Genomic DNA, 24,483 nt, shown 5'->3' on the forward strand with positions numbered 1-24,483 from the left:
CCTTACTGGAGAAAAAACTGTAATAGTGCATTTCTCTTGTCAAGGCTGATATTCAATCGTTAGTTGATGGTGTTCACAAGTGTTTCTTGTTTTTTATATAGGATTAGACAGTTGGGTTTCCAAATTGAATGGTTTAACACTACCGGTAGTCATATTTGGGGCCCATGATACCTTGCTGTTCAGTGTGATCCAAGGCACCCTGTTGAAAACCTTACTTTGACCCATAATGGTTTACTTTTACAAATTGTGACTTGGGATGGAGAGTTGTCTCATTGGCACTCACATCACATCTTCTTAAATCTATTTAATATATAATAGCCTCCACATACAAACAGCATTGCAATTGGCAATAAAGATAAACCCTGTATGTGTACGAAAATCAAAAGAGTAAAAAAACATGTGGTAATGTTCTATAGATAACTATAAATTAGAAGGAGAAACTATTACATCTCTCAGCGTGAGTCCTTTACCATTATTATATTGTACACCTCCTGACCAGGTTAACCACCAGAAACAAACAATCAATTACCTTTTTCAACAACTTTAATTATGAAAGCAGAGATATGATGCACTTGACAATACTGTAAAATCATTCAACACATCTCTCTAGGTACTCTATTTCTAGATTTCTAGCAAAGTTTAATATGTTTATGATTGTATGTAATGTGTAAAGTGTGCCAATACCTGTGTATTAAATCACAGGACCATTGTCAAATACTGACAGACCCAGAAAACACAATGGTTTCATGCTTTGTCAAATTATTCCTGGTAAAGGATAAAAGTTGCATATTTTCTAATGTTTAATGTTCATTTCTCATCAGTCTTTGTCATGTATTTTTTGGTATTCTGAAAAACTACAATTAAAGTCGGTGAACTGAAACTACTATAATGAACCTGCTAAATTTAACACTAATTTCAGCTGATTGATTTTATTTTCAAATGTTTATTTTCATACATTGATTGATTTTTGGTTGCTTAATGTCCAGTGGCAAATATTTCATGCATGTTCAGGACAATATTTTCATAAAAGCTACCTAGCTATTAATAAATAAAATATTGATTTGGATTGTAGATATTTTGCAGCCTGTATTTTTAAATCTAGAGACTAACATTTAACAGTGAGACCCAATTAACATTACAATGGCTACAATTTACAAACATGTAACCAAGATAAAAAGCAAATGAAAAAGATATGTAACATGTGATACATATGATCAAAACAACATAAAAGGCCTACAGTGTAAATCAATATAATTACAGAGCATGGCTAAATGTTTGAAGTTATGGGACAATAGCAGTGTTTATGACTAAATAGCCTATGTGGTTCTCCCCATTAAGCATGTCACCATGCACAGCCAGAATTATCAAAGATTAACAACTGCCTTCAGAATTATAATAAAAATGGTTTTATTGCATTAAACACATGTTCCAAATAACAGAAAATTCTTTTGAAGTTTTACAAACAAAAAGATAAAAAGTAGCATGAAATTCAAACAAAGGTTTTAATATCAGTATAGGTCTTTACTATTGATGTCAGGATTTTGGCTAGACTGGTAAAAATCAATTTAAAACTGTTTTGGTTAAGATGGCTTTTGTAATAAAATCCAGCAATTATTTCACCATTATGAGTCACAAAGTGAAATCAAACCATGATTAAGTATATAGAAACCCTGTGTAAAATATGTTATTTTGAGGGAAAACTGTATAAATCAATATCAATATGCCAGATATTCTTCTGTATGTTGGAATATAACAACAAGGAAAAGATTCATAAATTCCCTCATGTGTAAATGTACATTAAAATAAATTCATTTGATTTTTATCGACATAAAGAACTGAAAATCTAGGTCACTGAAACCATTGGGCTTATATTCAATATCCCAAATTTTCACTATAATATTTATAAAAACAACTTCAACTTGGAAACGTTTCAAGCTATCATTTCTAAGTTCAAAGAAAATTACAAAAGGAAAAGTGATGGTTTACAATGCATGCTTCTCTCTGTATAACTGATAAAACTTTTTAAAGAGTTGATCTTTACGTAAATATATGCAACGGACTTGCAAGGTAAAATAAATTAAGGTGTCTCCCTTCCTATTAACATACATATACAAACTTTGAGATCAAATGCAATATGCATTAAACAATTTCCTAAATAAAATGATACAAGTACATTTCATTTCTACGTGAGTTTGAGATGACATCCGAAATGATAAGATAATTACCAAACATAAGACTTAACATTTTCCTGATGAGCAGATATATACCAATGTGATTTTACCTATACTACAATACAGGTATTCCTCATTACCTTTGTGAAGCAGGTAATCTTAAGCATAGTTAGGAAGCTATGATTATACAGGTTAAATTATCATTATCTGTCTTATATTGTTGTCTTAGGTTACTCTCTCATAACATGAAAGTCTATTCAAAAGACGAACTATGGTATTTTAAACAGTTTAAACTATAGGATAAAGTATTTCTTCAGTATATTAATACCCTCTTAAAGTGTTGCACAATTAAAATCAAAGGCAGCATTAAGTGAAGTATCCTTTTAAAATCCTGATTAATTGAAATTGTCAGTTTCTCCATAATGTTGTTAAGCAAATGCAATCATTGACCAAGGATCTTGATCAATATAAATGAAGTTCAAGTTTTCTTCAAGCAAAGAAACACTAGAGGTATATGGCTTCTTTAAGCAAGGAAACACTAGAGGTATATGGCGTCTACAAGCATTCATATCCAGTCATGTTATGACCTTGACCTTGGAAATATGACCTTGAAATCAAGCTTTTCCATTTGTGAAATATTGGACAGTGATCATGATTGATGTAGTTGCAAAACTGGAAAAATAAGACTCAAGTTTTCAACATACATCCCTATTTAATGAACTCCAAGAGTGTGCTGACTTCTTTTATACAATACAATATGACCCAAAAGGATGAGCAAAACTAAAATATAACCAACTTGACCTTGAACTCATTGTAAAATAACTTTGCAATGTATACTAACCTGTGTCTGATGTTATTAGCATCATGACAGTTGTCAAACCATTGGAAGGCATTACCAGGGTATTCACTGTGGACACCATCCACAGATATAAAATACTGCCACTTCAGACTGGGAACCAGTTGTACATTGCCTCTCCATACTGAAATAATATCAATTGTTACAGGTTGTGCTGTGAATTTAGCCATGCTTACAAAGCCTCTATTAGCCTTTATATTAAATTTTTGCTATGAGCTATTTTACATTAATTTACTTATTATAATTATTCCATGATAAAGCTAGAAAGAAAACAACAATGCCAATGGCTTACTACATGTATAATGGAATAGCAATGTCAAGGAAGAAAAATGTACTAGTAGAACTATTTTTTGTAAATGTTAATCATTAGTGTCAAGGGACAATAGTTAATGTGCCAGCGTTATCATTTCAGAAAGATTTCAAAGAATGACAAATTATAATTTGTTCAGTTAGTGATATTAGAGGAAGATTTGGAGTGTACCCGAGGAAGGTCTCTCACACCCCCTAACCTCCATACATCAGTCTTGTCTAGACTCATATCAAACTCGATAGTAATAAGATTTGTGCAGGCTTGTCTGTTGTTAACAACTAGATGTGAATTTTAATGTGTTGATGGGTTGCCGTTCCAAGCAAATACATAAATTTCAGGTTTTCAAATGAACCACTAACAAAAGAAAGCCTTTTTTTGTTACTTGTATGAAAACTTGTTGAGGATATTCAATAACATAATAAGGTCTTTACATAACAATATTTTATCTACAATCTAAGGTTTAGTCAGATCAATTACTTTTTAATTTTCAGTTTAACAATGTCCTATCAACACTAGATATTATAATAACATGGTTGGAATAGAATACATGAATGAGGGAAGACTAACGTTACAATGGCCAAAGCTATCTCTGCGTTTCTTATCAGACTTTACACTTAAATAGTCACAGTTATTTCTATACTATTTCTATCATACTTTCAACAGGCGTTAAGGGTCAGAGTTGAAATATCACATTGAAAAGTCCTTACAAACTAAATGATACTTCTATTAAATAGATGAATAGAAACAGGGGTAATAAAGAAATGTTGAATGTGCACCACACTGCTAGACCACATTAAATGGTTGTATAGATGAACCATCTATAAAGTTAGGGGTACATTGAGGGGGATGGTTCTTCAAGTTACATTTAACAAGAGGTGTTTCCTTTCAACTTTACATGTGAATGAGTTATTATGGCAAATAAATGTACACTCATATATTTAAAAATGTATATAAACTCTTTGTAAATCTGTCGTTTTACTAATTTCAAGCAAAAGAAAACAGTTTATCAACACATTCTTAGATATCCTCTTACAAAATACTTTTAACTCATGCCAAGGGTTTGCTTATGAAGTAATTTTCACAAGAACAATGTCAGTTAGAAAAATAATATAGGAAATGAACTAACATCTAAGGAATAAAAAGTTGATAAAAAGCTAAATAAATTCCTATAGATTTTTTGTTAATCAAGAGCTACTGTGAATGTATAATTGATCAACATAGTATAGAATGAAGAAGGCCTTTGAAGTTTTTCTCTGCAGACTTTATGATAAAACAGTATATAATTTTGTGATTTATGTAGTAATAGTTAAAACGCTCATCAGAACCATTTATATTAATGTGAACTATGTAGAATTAATTTCAGTGAAAGAAAATTGAATTTGTAGTAATGAAAAACGTTTGCTGAACAACAAAATGATAAAATCTCTACTACAATAGTTCTGACAAAACAATCAATTTTAACAAACACAGAGAGTCGACAAGAATCCAATATGAAGCTTTAAATGTTTCAAAGATATCTTTTATCAAAAACAATCAAATTATAACTAATGTATTAGCACCTAAAAGCATTGGAAATTGAAACATATTTATTCTGGTACCATTTGAAGAGGTTTATCTCCCAATTCAACCTTCAATTTTTTCTACATACAAATGTATTCAATTCAAATAAATCAAATATCAAACAAAAATCTTCCAATTAATTATTTAACTCTGAATTTTTTCTCAATGCAAATGTATTCATTTCAATTTAATCAAATATCAAACAAAAAAATATTTCTTTTGCAAAAACAGTCAGATATCATACTAATACAACTAAATTCTTGTTTGAATAGTTTTATATTTTGTTGTCAACACAGAGCCTTGGCTCATACCAACCAGCAAGCTGTAAAGGGCCCCAAAAATGACTTGTGTAAAACCATTCAAACGAGAAAAAACCAACAGTCTAATCTAGGCACTGCACCACTAAATTTGTCATCTATTATTCATTGTCCATTTATACTACATGTACATGTATCTGTAATATTGACTTTTATAGTCATTGACTGAAACATTGGCAAAGGACTTTGCTTTATATTTTGGATTGTTTTAGTGGCACAAAAATAGAGACATTTTTTTCTATCATCTCACAGTCCATCTTGTGTCTTATTCAAGCCTTTCAGAGGTATAGTAAGATGATCACAATTACAGACATTGGAAGTTAGAAGACCTTTACAGCCCAATTCATTGAGTGTGTAGCCAAATATAATATCTGTGGTCAGCATGTTTGTTAGCTGAACCATTAAGTCATTGTTAGGTCAGGTAAACTTCCCTCCTTTAAGAATACTGTTCAATACACTAGTTCAGCTGATAACCAATCTATCTGTCTGTTGGACTAGGCTACTTCTAAATGAGGGTAGTATGCCTGACCTAATAATGACTTCACAGTTCAGCTAACAAGCAAGTTATAACTGTTGGCTACTCACTCAATGAAGTTAGCTGTAATAACAAGATGACCTTACCTTCTGTGAGATTCCTTCCTGGGTTAAATGAACCCTTCTTGAGATTTTCTGGGAACAGGTCACAACTGGTTTTTGTTGCCACCTTACATCCATACTGAGGAAGTGAACTGAAATAAAGCAATGTTTAACTTATTCCATCTGATAAAACATATATCTGTAGTCTGGAGTAGGGGTCCAATCTTATCATGAATAGCAGTTTACTCAAGGGCTATATTTTACTTGCAAACTAAGTTTTACATAGCAAAATATCTTCATAAAGAAAGGATATGTGACATTAATAAGTTTGTTGGTTTTTAAAGAAAACAGTTCAAATTAAATGGATTTCTTTTTTTTTTATATAATGATTAGACTGAAAGAACAGGAGGTCTTAAACAAAGTTGTACTCCAGTGGCGGATCCAGAACTTTTCCTAAGGGGGGGGGGCCCGCTGACTGACCTAAGGGGGGCCCGCTCCAGTCATGCTTCAATGATTCCCTATATAATCAACCAAATTTTTCCCACAAAAGGGGGGCCTGGGCACCCCCCCACTGGATCCGCCTATGTACTCAGAAGTTGAAATTAGCTGTGGTTTTACTTGCAAACAACACGTTTACTTCTCAAAAGAATTTCACGCCACTCAAAAATGTCATTATCAAATAAATGGAAACAGATTCTAACAATAAGAACAGGGACACCAATCCAATTCTAAACAGCTATACTTTTTTCATTCTCTATTTTATTTGAATCAACACTACAATTACATACTGTATATAGATTACCTAGAAACTGCTGATCAAGGAACAAAGTTCAAGAAAGGCAAACAAGTACAGTCAAAACAATACATAGAAAATGCCGGACTGACGGAAGGACAGACAGAGGTAAAACAGTATACCCCCCCCCCCCCTTTTTTTAAAGCGGGGGTAAAACTAGGACTATCATACATGTAGATTATGAACATTTAGACCACTTTGGTAAAATAAAATTAATTAATTGAAAATCTACAAACATATTCGATTATAATCAATGGTTTTTGTTTTATCCAAACTAAGCTTTTCAATAAATATGCTTTTACAAAACAAACAAAAAACAGCTAGATATGACAGTAAAGATTTTACTCAAAATGTAAACTGACTTTATATGTAAGCTGAGACTTATGACCTATTAACTATTGAGTACTTACTGTAACTGAGTAAACTGTAAATCACAACATCCAAATATTTTTGTTATTGGTTGTTTAACATGAAACTGGTACAGCGTTTGTACTGTAACTTTATTGGTTTTTAACACTTTGAAATATTCTGAAAATCTTTCTTTTAACCTATTTGCAATCTGAAAAACAAATTATACATGTAATTATTTCAGGAGTAAAGATAAATAGCAATTAGCATATTCAAAACCTTCTAGGACTCTTTGATGAAATTCTTAAGGAAGGCAATTACTCTTAATATTGATGTTTCCCTGAATTTACAGAGTTTATATATATATTCATATAAAATTATGGCAAATATGACATTTTAATGAATTCATATTATTTCATACATTGTAACAAGATGAAGTACTGGGATAAATGGAGACAAATAGTCTGAGAGCAGTGAATGTTATGTCTAACTTACTAAGTTACAGAATAATTAAATGATTCACTAGATACAAAATGTGGATTGATGAACCTTGATAATAAGGTCAAGGTCAAAGGGACATTTTAAGTAACAATAATTCTAAGGACCAAAAACTAGCTGATAGTCTGTGTTTTCAATTAAATTAATAAATGATTATGCTGATCAATGAAAAATGAAAATGATGTTAGAAGCTACATGTGTTATATCCTATTGCTTGTAGATTTAAGACTTTGGTTGGCTTGCTACATGTAGCTTTGTTTTAAATTTGATGGTAGCAAATATCCATATAAGACTTTGCTGACACATTGCCAGAAGTTAATTTGCAACCATAAATTCGTCAACTAAAATCTGCAACTACAATTCTTCTATTTTCCAAATCATGGTATATAAGCAGAAAATTATATATCAAAGCATTACATGTAAAGACATTACTAACTTTTCCCATTCAACCAGACATATGTTAAATATTTACCCTTTCTACTACATCTTGTGAATTTGTCTTCTTTTTCTTGTATGGAAGTGAATCATAGATTGACTGTAAAAAAAAGGAAAATATGTAAGTATCAGTCTAACTACAACTAGATTCTGAAAATAACACCAACCACAGACACCAACCTATGATAAAACATTACAGATGTAAATCTGTATAAACCTTATTTTGGGTGGCATTCATGAAGATCAATAGAACCATATCGATCCAATCAATTAAATCATTAAAATATCAGTTAACAATAGGGCAAACAAAAATGTGTCCCTAGTACACGGATGCCCCATTCTCACTATCATTTTCTATGTCCAGTGGACAGTCAAAATGGGCTAAAAAATTTAATTTGGCATTAAAATTAGAAAGATCATATCATAGGGAACATGTGTACTACATGTAAGTGTCAAGTTGATTGGACTTCAACTATATCAAAAACTAACTCGACCAAAAACTTTAACCTGAAGCTGGACAGACGGACAAACGAAGGGACACAGACTGCCCATAAATGGGGCATAAAAACTTTAATTTTGTTGTTACATCTATCAATTGACAACTGTTAAACATTTTGTTTCAAAATTCCAATACAGGACATATAATACATTATTGTAGTATTTAAACAATTTTTAAGACAACTGGCCTACTTAAGTTTATTTTTTTTTATCTTTCTTAATAACTGCATGCTAGACAATTCAATATCACAATTATTATGATGGCCAAAATAAAAAAAAATAAGATACTACAAAACTGTTACACATCCAGCAAACATGTGTTGCATGCATATTTGTAATAATAACATGTTAATATCAAAGTGTGTAGCCAGCACAAAGGAAACAACAAAATAATCTAAGAGTTTTATTATAACTATTTACATAATCTTACAAAATATAAAGTTCTTTCTTTACAATCCCAAATCTACATGTACTTTAAGGGAGTTAATGTACGTTAAACAAGGAAAATGAAGAATTGAACAAAATATACAAATGACTTAATGGTTAACAGGAAAAATATGAATGACGTTTTTATTTTCTGAACACTTTTTTACTACAGTATTTTGTGGATAGATTTAAGATTACTTATTGTCATTTTTAAATAAGCTTTGTAATTCGTATCAAATAAGGGTCTTATATTGTCCCCAACTCCCATTTCTCCTTTTTTTAACCATGTAACATGTGTTTGGCGTTTAGGTCATCAACAGTAATTCTCCAATTGTAATAAATCCACACTTTAACTGAAAGAAAACTTTGGGTCTCTAGATTGTCCTGATGGTCATATTCCGTGTAAATTTTTTAGTTAAAATGGACCAAATAGGCTTTGTTATTGCAGCTGACATATTCAATGCTGTACCAACATGTACATTCACCAACAGAACACGGCCGTCATTGTATTTAACTGTTAAATTTCACAAGGAAAATGAAAACTAAAGATAATAACAACCCTGAATGTTATCTTTTAGTTGATCAAAATTTTAGTTTAATTTATTCACAAATCCTTTTCATGTGCTTGCAACTTGCTACATGAACATTTTATTCATATAGATTTTTAGGTGCAAATGCATATTAAAATACAATGTATACTAATATTATAAAGCGAAATTATTGACATTTTGTCCTGTTCTAATATTTGATTCAGTGTAAACTTAGAACATCAAAGATAGAAAGATCTTTAAAGGTTTTAATTTAACAAGTTTAAAAGAAATTTCACATCCATATGTCAAATTTGTATGTTTGATATTGTCTAGCATTTGTTGAGAGGTCTTTATCTTTCAAAGAACTTTATTGGATCAAACTTCCTAAATCAACCCAAAGCAAATAGTTGGTCTGTATGCTTGGAGGAAAATGTAAACAAATCCTCTGGTACATTAAAAACAAACCTTGTTCACAAACTTTTTGAAGTCTGATAAGAAACTATATGAAAATAGATACTTGCATACATTTACTGTACTCTAACAATTTCTGACTGAACAAAAAACTTTACCACACAAGTATCTTTATTCAAGGAAAAATATCAAATTTTTCTTTGCACAATTCAGTGGAAATTTGTTGATTGATCATTTGTTTTGTCAAGAATATATTGCAATGTATTTCAAAATTTATTCAGCTTGAAAGATAGTTTTATCTTTATATTAAAACAATAAAACATTTTCCACAAACTTATTTCGGCCTACACCCAGATGCAGATATTGCCGTTCATACATTTGTACATGTTTATTCTTACCCAGATTTTTTTTTAAAGTACTAAATTTCGCTTTGATGTACATCTGCTAAATATGAAAACAGAACAATAAATTTTAGTGTTGAGGGTTTTCTCTTTTGAATCTGAAATCAATGACAGATACATGTAGGATACAAGAGAGTTCTTTAAAATGTTTGCACTTAATCAAATTTGATATGCATATTCAAACTACATGTGGAAATGTATCACTAGGCATGCATGGCAAAAGCTTTAAATTCAATGGACCATGACTGGGGATCCGGAGGTCAGGTAAAATAATCTCCATGGAGATGAGATGTGCCAAACTTTATACAACTGCACACTAATTATAATTGACCTACACATGTAGGAGGTACCCATAAACTAACATAATCATCACAAACATTATAAATACATTGTTGATGCCACGTGCACTGCATCACAAACATTATAAATGCATTGTTGATGCCACTTGCACTGCTTCACAAACATTATAAATACATTGTTGATGCCACTGCATCACAAACATTATAAATACATTGTTGATGCCACAGCAACACAAACATTATAAATACATTGTTGATGCCACGTGCACTGCATCACAAACATTATAAATACATTGTGGATGCCACGTGCACTGCATCACAAACATTATAAATACATTGTTGATGCCACGTGCACTGCTTTACAAACATTATAAATACATTGTTGATGCCACTGCAACACAAACATTATAAATACATTGTTGATGCCACTGCTTCACAAACATTATAAATACATGTACATAGTTGATGCCACTGCCAGAAACAGTACCCTCAAGTTTCAATTTCCAAACTTTTGACAAAACTTTATTGAATGAACAGAACAATTTTAGTTTTTTAGGACAAAATCCGATTTGATAATTTTTCTGATTGATTTTTGGTGTTTTAACACAACTTTTGAGTTGATTCCTCTTGATACAGTACATGTATATATCATAATCTATTGCACCAATTTATGGTCCATTTTGTAATGTCATGAATGTTGACAACATAAAATATATACATGCACATTTTACATGTGAAAAGAACACTCAAAGCTACTAAATTTTCATGCTAAACATTAAAAAGCTTTAGCTGTGTGCAGAACACTGCTTACAATGTATATACTTTTTTTTTTACAGTAGAGATCTACAATTAAATTAAGAACTCTGGGTTTAGGCAAATTCACTAAGAATTTCCAGTATAAATTTACTTGAACGTTCAAGTCTGATAATATTGCAAAATTTTTTTTAGTTTTGGTGAATCCCATCTGAGAAAAGAAGACCTAGAGTACTAGTCTATCAATAGCTTAGACCAAAAATTAAATTTCATTTGTTGGACATATTTTTTTTTTGTACATATAGCAGCCCAATCCACTGGATAATTTGATTTCTGTTTTAGAAATTTATTGTTTGTATACGATGAGTTTGTTCCTGGTAATATTAATTTCAAACTGCAATCTTGAAAGCGCTTATTTGTAAATTGTATTGGGTTGGTAAAAACCTGGGTTTTATAAGTATTGCCTAACACAGTGTGAAATACTAGGAAAACCTGATTTTACTTGGGGGAGCTAAAAATAGTGTAGTAGCTATATTCAAAATAGATTTTGGTGCAGACTGCATTGTTGTGGGAATGTCATTGTAACAAGTTTGATATCATAATGGTATCTTTTCTCTTTCTTTTACAAGTCTTAGTAAGTTAGTCTTACATAATGAAATTGGCCTTTGGTCATCATGTATTCTTATTCATTAATTTCACAAAATACTATGAAGAAAACCAGTTTACCTGTTTGTAATTTCACTTTAATTTGAAACAGCCTTTTCATATATCACTAAACTAACGAAACCATGATAAAAAAAAAATTTCATGACAAAATCTAGAAAAAGGATTTGATTGTGCAGGGTGTGATAGAAAAAGAGGCAGAACATGTTTTGGAGGCAATGGGAGCCGACATGATTTTGGTTGAACAGACACAGATTCATGAATCCAAGTTTGTTTGCCCCGATTCACCCTCGTCCTACATTGTAATACCCGTGACCAAAAAACCTGTTCGCCCAGGGTCCATTTGCCACAATTATTTCTGCTTGTTGTCTAGCTGCACATATTAATGGTTATTAATGGTTCAGACTATATCGTGTATTCATGTATATTGTACATGTTGGAATTTTTTGAAAAATTTGCAAATATTTTAATTGCTGCAAGCAAATGATTTAATTACAATGATCAGTTACAATTATTATTATGACCTACATGTATTTTAATGCACCAAAACAAGCCAACTTTTAATTATTTCCATGTGTTTTGTGAATTCGAGAATTTATACCATATTATAACTATCTGAACAAGTTTATTTAACTTTATATTAATACCTATTAATATAGTAGAGAGAAGGAACCCAGCACGAGCAGACTCTGGGAAAATACAGACCCAGGGCAAACATGTCAGTGTGAACGGACCCAACATTCAGATTCATACACTATTGACAACGACAAGTCATTCATGTAGGGGAACGTTCGCCCTTATAACATGTTCGCCCTGGGTACGTTCGCCCTGAGTTCGTTCGCCCAGAGAGTCCGTTCGCCCTTCTAAAAAATATTTATTTTCAGGGCATTGAATTTGAATAAACTTATTCAGATATTTCTATAGTATATATTCTTGAAATTTATGGAAACAGGGAAATATTAAAAAGTTTATGGCTTGTTTATGATCATTATATAACTGTTCAATGACAAAATAATAAATTCAGATCACTGATATTGTGATACTTGATTATTAATAAAAATCAAACGCTTTGTTTTGATAAAATATTCTGCTTGAAACACAATGATGTACGAACTGTAAATCTTGAAACGGATTTACAAGTTCATTTATTATTATACTCGGAGACTCATACTGCATAAAGCCATGATTGACTGAATATAATTATTTTGTTAACAAATATCAATAAAGAGAAATACATTGTATACCAGTATTCTACTCTGTAAATCAAAGGGAAAATGACAAATTGATTACGGTAATATAAATATTCTGTCATTTTTTTACAAACTTTAACATATTTGATCATATTTTGTTTCAAATACTTAAAATTATGGACAACAAATACAAAAAAATAAAAATTTGGGTGAATGGACCCTGGGCGAACAGGTATCAGGGCGAACAGGTAGTATGGCGAACGCTAATCAGGGCGAACGGACCCAGATTCATTCATGTACATGTATCATTCTAAGAAAAAATATTTATAAGTTGCTTTTATATTACAGGATCTCTAGACTTTTTTTAAAATAGCCTACCTGCATTTGCGGAATCCCCAATTCGACATTGGCTGTTTGTCTTAATTGAGACCACAACTTCAAAGCTTCTATCTGAATTCTTATTCCACCTAAAATTTTAGGGTCAACTGGTTCTTGCCTTGTGTCAGAGAAATATCCATCAGCAGAGAAGAGTGCTTTAAAAGCCTCCTGTTCAAGTTTATTATTATAATTGTACACATCACGTTTTTTAGTACTAACAGATTTGACAAACGTCAAATTGGCTGTTATAAAAATACAAAGACAAACTAAAAATCTATTTTGATTACAGGTCGCCATGTTGAAAAAGATCTTGTTGACCTTTCAACAGACTATTTGAATGGTCATCTGTCAACATTTCTGAAATCCAAACAGATTCTTATTACACTCGTCCTTTGGAAAATTCACTTGAGTTTCATATCCATAACTAAACAGCATTGAATTCCCTAGCATAATGCAAAATATCAATAAAGTGTATTGGAGTGTACATCGCTTTTTTTGTCATCACCAATCTTGCATGCTAATATGTAAAGCTACCGCAATACACAAAACAGCCGGAAGTTTCGTAAAATCCGAAAATAAGTGAAAAAATAGAAACTAGTTGTCCAATATGTCAGCCCCCATGTTGCAGTTTTTCTCCAAAAGATTTTGCAGCAAATGCTTCAAGATAGCGCAATCTCAGAGAGTTCCTTCAATATTTAAATATGCAGAACAGCTAAAGATGACAACCACTCCCAAAATTTCGAGACATTTTCATGTCAGTGCAGGTAAATTAAGTTGCATAATCATGTTATCAAGGGAGTTTTTATATGGGTGCCGATTTGACTTGTACCCGTTTTTACTTTTAAGATTAGTAATTACAGGCGATGATCCAGACGTTTTGACCACACTGCTATATCTTTTCGACCACAGTCGTTTCGGCAATGCTTCGAATTCGGCCAAACTTTAATATGAGGCAACCATAATACACCTTACCGCTATTCCCGCTTGACCCGAGAATCTGTCCCGCTTGAACTTTTGACGTCATACAACAATCTCTTTTCCATTGTGGCGTCAGATATTTTCTTTTATGACGTCAAAATTTTACGGGAACTTGTGTGATGTTTAGTAATGGCGGACAAATAGCGATAAGGTGTATTACCTGTGAAAGGGGACGAAGTCTGAATTAATTCTTTATTTTAATTCAAACATGTTGAAAAAAAACAATGGAAAAACTGTAACGTTTCTGATTTTGGTTCTGTTGTTAGGAATTTTAGTTGTGACGTTATTTAAACATAATATGAGGCAGGCAATTCCTGTAAATGGGGACGAAGTCTGTATGAATTATTGTTTTGTAACTTAAATATTTGTAAAAAAAAAAGAAACAGAAATACCGTAAGGTTTCCGATTTTGGTTCTGTTGTTAGGGATTTTATTTGTGACGTTATTTAAGTTATGACGTCATATGCAATGTAAACAAAGAAACGCTGTCATCAGGTAACGTTTTATCATATCAAGGAATTATTAAAAAATGAAATTGGGGTATTGCGTTCCTCCCTTTTTTTTATACTAGACTGATAAATATATATTTTACAAAGTTTTATACAAACAAGACCGGAAAAAGGAAGTACATTGTAGATTTCTGCGCCGGTCCGGGATTTCATAACATGACATAAAAAAATTGAACGATTTTGAGTTCATTAGTACAATGAAAAATTTTGGAAATTTTCCCAATTTTTTTTTTTATTGAATTTTCTACTGTTTTTGGGGACTTCGTCCCCATATAAGGCACAAAATGTGCACCATAATTCAGTTACCTTGTTTTGTAACCCCCATTGACATAATGGTTACATTGGTTACATTGGTTACACTCATACAAATTATCATAAATCATCATATTAAAAAATCCTGGTACACATTTGTAACCTTCATTGACCAAATGGTTACATTGGTTACACTGGTTACCCACATGCAAGAATCCCTTGTAGCCATCATGTTACCATGGCAACCCCAGTAACTGTCTTGTTGTTGGGACATCAATATATTAAAACAAGATATGATTTTAAATGAAACATGATATATAATATAACAAAAAATACTTATCCATCCAATTCATTATTTGTTCACAACTCTCTTTCTTAACTTTCCAAGATTTCTACCAAACTTGGACGGAGTCTTGTTTATGATCATAAGATAGAATCCAGAAGTAAATTTTGTAAAAATAATTTTTTTTTTTCTTCTGTATTTTACTTATAAATGAACTTTAATAGTTATTTTTCAGGGAAACATAAAATTCGCTCTGTGTTTATAGTTTTTTAAAATTTGATTAACAAACAATAGTAGGTGAGACACAGGGTTCCATGGAATCCTTATAAATTTATACTTAAATATACCACCTTTTAAACCCATAAGAACAATATGTAAAAGTATGGTTTAATCAACTGTGTCTGTCTGAAATGTCTGTGGACAAAGTGGTGGGAACGTCTTAAAAGCATTTATACAAGAAGTGTGCAAACTTATCATGTTACTGTGACGCCAATGAAAAGTGTTGCAGCAAAAAATAAACATGCCTTCAGGACATTATATTTTTTGGAATAGTCCTGGGAGTACCCATTTTTCTCATAGTTCTAAGTTTTTTAAATGCATGGTTCACATTGAATTATATAACAACTGAAGATAAAATGTAAAATAAAATGCAACTGAACAAAATTGAAATATAAAAAAAAAATAACAACTACTTTACAACATACATCGTATGTGAAATAAAACTTTCTATCATTTAAATATCTTAATTCTCTACTTCAATAAAAAAAAATATGTATTCCCTTATGATTTAGTAGCCAAGTAAAAATTACAACTTTAACATAAAATATACATTTGAAAAATGTATCAAATTATTATATGTTATATGTTGTATAGCTTTAAAGATGGAATTTGAACGACAATGTAGTGACATGTATAGAATTATGTTTGCTTTTGTTTTTTCCTCCTTATTAATGAAACATCAACAAATTTGTGTAGCCTTAAACTAATCTGTGTAAAAAGAGCAGTTAATTTTATTTTTATGATATTTATTAAAGGTCCATTACGACATGGGGATTATGAATATAAAGATCCAAAATCAGAAGATGAAGTGTAAGTACATATTATACATACAGGACATATTTACATTAGACATCAAATTAAGACAGCTATGTGATTGCATAAGCAAAAATGTGCATTTATATAAAAGCAAGCACAAAAAAGCGAAGCACTAAACTAGATTAGTGCAAGAATAATATAACATAGATAAAAATGAGTAAAAGAAAATTTTGGGAAACATTTTGACCAACAAGTAGAGACAGCAAACCTCAAAACACATTTAAAACACAAAAAACCTTTTGTTTCTTGAAAACTCTTACTCATTTAGAGCAAAAAAAGGATTTTAAAAAGAGTAACATAATTATCATACTAATGTGTACAAATTAATCAACCAATGAAAAGAATAATCAGAAAAAAGTTGATACATTTTAAAAAAGGATTGCAACTGGTGAACTGCATCATTTTATATTTTTCAGAGTAAATATTACATATATAGATAGAAATGGAGTTAAAAAACCTGTCAGAGGAAAAGTTGGTGATAATCTGATGTATTTAGCTCACAGATATGATATAGAGTTGGAAGGTAAATAAAATAATACTTATCAAAAGTCTGCTATTTTACCATTGTTTTGTAAGGCATGGTGTTGGAACAGTTGGGTCATTTTAGTTATCAGGATTTGGTATTTTTGCTTTCCAATTACAAACCTTTGTTCATCATGGATTGAAATACAATCTTTTTTTATTTATTAGATGTTTGAACCATCATCAAAATGTTTTAGTATTCAATCATAAAATGGTATATATTTAAGGTTTTTGTAAGATCAATGATTATTTTAAATGATCAAATTTTAATTTTAAGGTGCAAATTAAGCATCCGCAACATGGTTTTAAATTTTGAACAAACTGTTCAACAATTACTTTGTATACCTCATGCAACAAAGTTGAGGCGGGTATAATGTTTTTGACCAGTCCGTCTGTCCGTCCGTCATTCCTGTTCTTTTCATCACAACTCCTCTGAAACCACACAACAGAATTGAAAGAAACCTTTTTAGATAATAAGGACATACTATGTAGATGTGTATATCAACAGGAAATTTTGATTATTTTTTTTCCTTCACCTATATCACCCTTCTCAGTCACTCTGTATAATGTTAAATTTTGTTTTATATTTCAGGAGCCTGTGAAGCATCACTAGCCTGTTCAACATGTCATGTTTATGTACATAACAATTACTTTGATAAATTACAAGAGCCAGAAGAAGAGTATGTATCCCATAAACATATAAAAGGTTCTTAAGTAGACTGACTGAGAGATATTTAGTTCTTATTTCATGCCCTCTCTGAGAAAGAGTGACTGAGAGATATTTAGTTCTAATTTCATGCCCTCTCTGCGAAAGAGTGACTGAGAGATATTTAGTTCTAATTTCATGCCCTTTCTGCGAAAGAGTGACTGAGAGATATTTAGTTCTAATTTCATGCCCTCTCTGCGAAAGAGTGACTGAGAGATATTTAGTTCTAATTTCATGCCCTCTCTGCGAAAGACTGACTGAGAGATATTTAGTTCTAATTTCATGCCCTCTCTGCGAAAGAGTGACTGAGAGATATTTAGTTCTAATTTCATGCCCTCTCTGCGAAAGAGTGACTGAGAGATATTTAGTTCTAATTTCATGCCCTCTCTGCGAAAGAGTGACTGAGAGATATTTAGTTCTAATTTCATTCCCTCTCTGCGAAAGAGGGGGCAATAAGTTTTACCCTTGTCGGTCTGTTGGTACATCCATACATCCTGAAAATATTTTCCTTTTCTTACTTTAGTTTGCCTCAAACAAGTGTTATGGAACTTATACACAATGCTTTTTACCACCAAACACAAAGCATATTAAAGTTTTTCCAAACTTGTTTCGAATCCCATATTTGAACTTTACGTAGCATTGTAATATATATCTTGTAATTTTTCATGATAAATACTGTTTAAAGTAAAGTCAGATTTATGTAATGTTCATTCATGTGTATATTTATATATATATTGGAGAAGACTTTACTTAGTTGAAAAACTTGTGTCTTATAATTTATTTGTCTTTTTTGGACAATAAAATATGTTTAAACTAAATACAAATCAAGTTTGAATATTGGTGAAGTCACTTTCACCTTTCTAGAGTTATGTCCCGGTATAAATGGAGAAATTCCTCATTTTGCCAATTTGGCACTCTTACTCTTGTTTGTCTCAAATAAAATTTATTAAACTTATACATATTAAAGAACAAATTCAAATTTGGATGGCATCACTTTTACTGTTCTTGAGTTTAATCCTTTTGTGAGCAGAATTGGCCATAATGGCTTTGTATATCAATAGTGAAATTTTTGGATAGCATTGATGAAATCCCTATGATATATTGTTGAAGTTTTGAATTTAAATTAAAAAAAAATCTTTATGTAAATACTAAATTCATTTTTTTTTTACAGAGAAGAAGATATGTTAGACATGGCTGTATTTTTGAAGGAGAATTCTAGATTAGGTGTGTATAACACTGAAACAATATTGGAAAACTTTAACATTGCTTTTCAAGGTTAAGCATTTGATTTGGAAGATGATAACATGAATTTTTTAAGGAGCTGAAGTATTCAACATTTAACACAATCAGACATCAGACTATCTTACCTGAATAATACTACATTTGTACTTTAAATTACAATATTATTGCAATGGAAAAAAGAAACAAAATTTTGCCATACTTGTACATGTATCAAATATTTCATACAAATAATGCTTAGTCACAGTTTAAGCGGTAATAAAATCATCTGAAAAAGGCAGAATTTTTAGAATACATTTTTAAAGTTTGTTTTTTTAAATTTCAGGTTGTCAGATAATTTTAAGTAAAGAATTGGAAGGTTTAGAAGTAACCTTACCTCAGGCTACCAGGAACTTTTACGTTGATGGACATGTACCTCAGCCTCACTGATATCTAGTGATAGTCAAAGCTTTAATCTCATATTGGAATCATTGTGTGAACTTCACTTCAACCAAATGCAAATGATTATAATTGTATAGAGCTCTAGTAAGAAAAGTCTGATATCTTTATGTGGAAGGATGAACTATGGAAACAGTATCATATAGGTTATACCATACTGTATTTATTTTACCTTGTACAAGAAAGATATGGAGTGATATTTACTTTGTGAAGTGATACTAAATAACAGGTTTTAAGGATAGAAATTCTCTATTATAATTCTGTCACAAATGACTTGGCAATACCAATACATTTGTATTCACATTGTTTGACCTGATTATACATTTTTCACTGGAAGCTTGTGCTTCACATTAAATTAAGAATATTATGTCATGCTCTATGTATTATATATGTTTTTTGAAATTACTTTGCATGTTTTTCATTTGAAGATTCTACCAATATTTGGATCATTAATTTAAACAGAACATGGGCATTAGATTGCTGAATATTTGTTAGAGATGATGTAAAAAGAGTTGTACATAGGTTTCTTCCCAGAACAGCAATTGGTGAACAAAGATGATAAATTGTCTAGAAATTATCTTGAAATTGTTTCCTTCTACCTCATAATAATGATTTCCATCAGTGTTTGGAACAAAACAATTGATAAATTTACAAGCACATTGCAGCGCTTATATTTTATTATAATTCATTAAACAGTATTTTACTTTTGAACTCAGATTTGTCATGACACATTTCTGTAAGTACTTGCATCAATGTAGAAAGTAAAGAATGACAAATATACACACAAAAATCAGAGCATTTTAATTGATTATCGCTTTTTGAGCATTTACCCCTGCTTTTACTGACTGATAAATTCTTGCTCAGCACAGAAGAGTGATATACAAAATTATCACTAGAAACTAAGGGGGCACATGCTGTTGTCAATGAAATTAACAAAGTCGTAATAGGTTAAATAGCGATAAACAGATTATCAATGGTCATCTCAACTTGATTGCTTTTCTAACTTTCGACTTACTGGCACAAGCACGAAAATCAATCTCGTTGAGATGACCAACGATAATCTTAGACTATATATACATGTATATAAGATATTAAGTTATAGATGCCTGTTGATTCAGTTTCATTGTTCAAATGATTGTATTTTTCATACCTAATAAAACAAATTCATGTTCAGTTATTAAACAAACAAACAAATTTGATTTGATTGATTTACCTACACTTCAAGATCAAGAATTCAATACCGTATATTTCTTTTTTAATTTATTTATGATATTTTTACATCTCTGATAAAACAATAGTTTCACAAAATAAGAAGCATTTATGTTTATGTGTTGTGAGATCTGAAAATATTAACTTTCAATATTCAGGACTTTTTTTACATTTTGTTTATTTATAAATAAGTTATACTACTTGGATTTGTATGTTTGAGAATTTGAGTTCAAATCCCTGCTCATGGAAAGGCATTTAAAGTTATATTTAAAATGAAATGACCTTTGATTGATTGATTGATTGTTGTTGGTTGCTTAATATCCAGAAACAACACATAATATTGAAAAAATAATTAAGTGCTAATAAAGAACAAACATGATGTTCATGTAGATGTCTTGATGCCATAAATGGAGATTTCTTTCCCCACCTAAATAGATAACTACAACTATAAATGGTACTTTTTGTGATTGATTTTTTGTTTACATATTTGCAGGTAACTATTGATATTGATTTTTAGTTTGATGTTTGATTGTTATATGCTATGAAGACAATGAATAAAAGTAAATAATAATAATTGATGTTATTTTAGTTTTTGATACCAAAAGATTATCAGATATAGTTGATTTTATTTTTATTCATTGAGATATAAAGATCTAACCAAAGCTCTCTCCACAAAATATATTATGAGATATATAGAAATGTCGCATCCATTTGTTAGTCCTCTTCTTTTTACACTCCTTGACCAATACATTTAAAAAATCTCCAAGATAAGATTGATGGTTGTCTAGTTTCTAGCAGCAAACACTTCATTCATATTCAGTGCAAAACATATTTATATAACTTAGTATATACCCTGCTTTGCACTCTAGACCAACATGCTGAGTTTAAACAACTTTTTCTTCAAGTTACAAAATGTAATCAGTGGCGGATCCAGGAATTTTCATAAGTGGGGGCCCACTGACTGACCTAAGAGGGGACCCGCTCCAGTCACGCTTCAGTGATTCCCTATATAAGCAACCAAATTTTTCCCTAAAAAGGGGGGGCCCTGCTCCCCCCCCCCCCCCCCTAAATCTGCCTCTGGTAATAATGAAGAGGAAGGCATGTCAGCCTTCGGAGAACCATTATAAAAGGTCAGATGAATTTTTATGCCCCTGGAATGAAGCGAGTAAACAGCATCTGTCTAATCCTGAGTATGGAGTACAACCTTTTGCAGAAAGCTTTATACAAATAGTATACACCATTGCAGCCAGGTTAGCTTCTTACCTAAATGCAAGACGAGACAAAAACTGAAGGTTAATTTTGATAAACATTGGAGTCATTATCCTAAGTTCTTACAAAGAAAGAAAATCACAATTTCAAATGTATCCAATCTATTAGGTATATATATGGTCTATAGTAGCATGTTTATGCAGCGCCATAGCGGAGGGAGCATCAAGTTTTACCCTTGTCATACCTCCCTTACTTGGTTTCCATTCTCTAACTTTATTTTGCCTTAACCAAATGTTATAAAATTTATACACAACTAGAACACACCCGCGAAATCGCGGGCATATACAGCTTGTGAACTGTTGTAGGATGATTTTTTGTAAAAGATATTATGTATAGAATTACATAAAAGGTATCTCCCTTTTTCCAAAGTCCGAAATTTGTTTCATGTATAAATGACTAATACCGACTAAGGCTAATTTGAGGGGTTGTCGATCGGAAGGGTCCTGATCCCGAAATCCCGGGCTTAAGACCATGAAATCCCGAGATGCAGAATTTAAAAAAATTAATATCCCGAAATCGAAAAATATATTACCGGATCTCGTAAGGATCAATCCCCAAATCCCGAGCCTAAAAACACCCGATCCCGACGTCCCGAAAAAGGTCCTGCCTCCCTCTAATCTCTACCTTACTTTCATTTTTGCCAAATCACTTTTTTCCCTTTTAACAATGAATTTTTATGCCCCCATTATGGGCATTATGTTTTCTAGTCTGTGCATCCGTGCGTTCGTTTTCGGTTGTTCGGTCGTCCGTCCGTCCGTCTCGTCTGTCTGTCCCACTTCAGGTAAAAGTTTTTGGTCGAGGTAGTTTTAGATGAAGTTTAGCATGTTTTATTTATTTTAATATATATGCAAGTGCTATGACCCCTTAAATAGTAAAAATTTCAAAGAAAACAGTTAACAGAATCAGGGACTTTCTATACTAACATAGAAATTCCCTGACAGAATACAGAGAGTCTCTATATATTAAAGTAGTATAATCGTAGTTTACATGTAGATAAACGCGTAAATATTTGTCCTCTCTAAGGAAGTATAATAGTTGTGATTTTTGCGATCTAAACACCATGATATGGAGAACGCTCTACGATTGGTTGTACGTGTGTCACATGTTTTTACTTTTTTTAATATAAATGCAACTGGTATGACCCCTCAAATAGTGAACATATAAAAAAAAAACAGTAGACAGAATACAGAGAAGGTCTATATAGTAAAGTAGTATAATCGTAAATTTACATGTAGGTAAACGCGAACAATGATTATCCTCTATAGTTGTGGTTCTTGCGATCTAAAAACCATGATATGGAGAACGCTCTGATTGGCTTATCTATTTTTCATTTTTGTTATCTATCATACGATTGGTTGTATTTGTGCATGTTTCAAACAGGAAGTCTTATCTATGACTAAAAGTCAGTCTGATGACGGAATCATATCCGGACTCCTTTTTTGTCGTTTTTCTCCCAAAATAACTCAGTCTGAATAATCATAAGAATAGATGACAAATGCGACTATGCATGTTACCTATAGGACACAGAGGCATGATGATTGATTTATTGTGGAAGGAAGAGAAGCGACACCCACAATGAGGTCTTCTCGTTTAATAGTATAGATGCTTATTACCACTAAATACAGATCAAGCTTGAATTTTGGTGGCGTCACTTGTACTGTTCTAGACTTATGCCCCTTTATAAATGGAAAAATTGCCAAATTTTTCGTTTCTGTTCTCTAACTTTAGTTTGCCTCAACCAGCTGTAATGCAACTTATACACAATGCTTATTACCACAATTGTTTTCTTCAAAATATCAATCAAGTAATTTTAAAAATTGGAGTCATCCTTTGTCCATGATTATAGTTGAATCAACTACAAACAATGCTTAATATAATGCAATGTTTAATTTTGCCTTCAACTGATAAATTAAAGCAATTTTACCCTCCATTTATAGAAATATTTAAAGTCTTCTTTGCAAATTGGAGTTACTGTCTTTAAAATTAGTTTAGTTTAAACATATTTATTAATAGTGGATTGGGAAACAAGTTTTGCAACTTATATTAATCCCTTTCCACTTTGCGGGTGCGAGAGCTGCCTTGTAACAGCATTAGACTGCTCTTTTTCGAAATCTACAATGGGGTCTTTAACATGCAAGAGATATGACTCCCTTTTAACACAGGTCAGCCATTTATTGTCCCCTTCCAACTGATTATCATCGTTTTCTCCAGACCATATTTGCTAATGGTGTCAAGTAAGAGAGCCTAAAATTCAGTCCCTGAAATTTTCATCCTAGAAGGGAATCAAACCAGGATGTAAATTGGGAATGTGTCAAAGAGACAACAACCCGACCATAGAAAAGACAACAACAGAAGGTCACCAATAGGTCTTCAATGCAGTGTTGTCCATAATGGTAGTTGAATCAAATACAACCAATGCATTATACAATGCAATATTCAATTTTACTTCTTTGATAAATTAAACCAATATTTACCATTCAGTGCTTACAAGCACTATGATTACCATTCTAGGGTTATTCCCCTTTAAAAATGAACAAATTGCTAATTTTTTTATTACTATTCTCTAACTTG

General features: G+C 31.5%; 2 protein-coding genes across 2 annotated transcripts in view; one reads left to right on the forward strand and one right to left on the reverse strand.

The window, feature by feature from the left end:
- The window catches only part of LOC134715605 (VWFA and cache domain-containing protein 1-like), a 157,500-nt gene extending 143,476 nt beyond the window's left edge, over nt 1-14,024 (reverse strand). The window contains exons 1-5 of the mRNA XM_063577896.1: nt 13,414-14,024; nt 7,902-7,964; nt 6,994-7,142; nt 5,836-5,942; nt 3,013-3,151 (exon numbers count right to left, since the gene is read on the reverse strand). Coding sequence (XP_063433966.1) covers nt 3,013-3,151; nt 5,836-5,942; nt 6,994-7,142; nt 7,902-7,964; nt 13,414-13,710 — 755 coding nt within the window. The 5' untranslated portion in view covers nt 13,711-14,024. The remainder of the gene's footprint in view (nt 1-3,012; nt 3,152-5,835; nt 5,943-6,993; nt 7,143-7,901; nt 7,965-13,413) is intronic.
- Nucleotides 13,980-21,217, forward strand: LOC134715676 (adrenodoxin-like protein 1, mitochondrial). Its single transcript, XM_063578016.1, has 6 exons — nt 13,980-14,177; nt 16,469-16,523; nt 16,946-17,052; nt 17,644-17,731; nt 18,929-18,981; nt 19,322-21,217. Exons 1-6 carry the CDS (start codon nt 14,021-14,023, stop codon nt 19,423-19,425), a joined length of 564 nt encoding a protein of 187 aa, XP_063434086.1. The 5' UTR covers nt 13,980-14,020; the 3' UTR covers nt 19,426-21,217.
- The last annotated feature ends 3,266 nt before the right edge of the window (nt 21,218-24,483 follow it).

Source organism: Mytilus trossulus, chromosome 1 (assembly GCF_036588685.1).
Source record: "Mytilus trossulus isolate FHL-02 chromosome 1, PNRI_Mtr1.1.1.hap1, whole genome shotgun sequence".
Taxonomy (NCBI): domain Eukaryota; kingdom Metazoa; phylum Mollusca; class Bivalvia; order Mytilida; family Mytilidae; genus Mytilus; species Mytilus trossulus.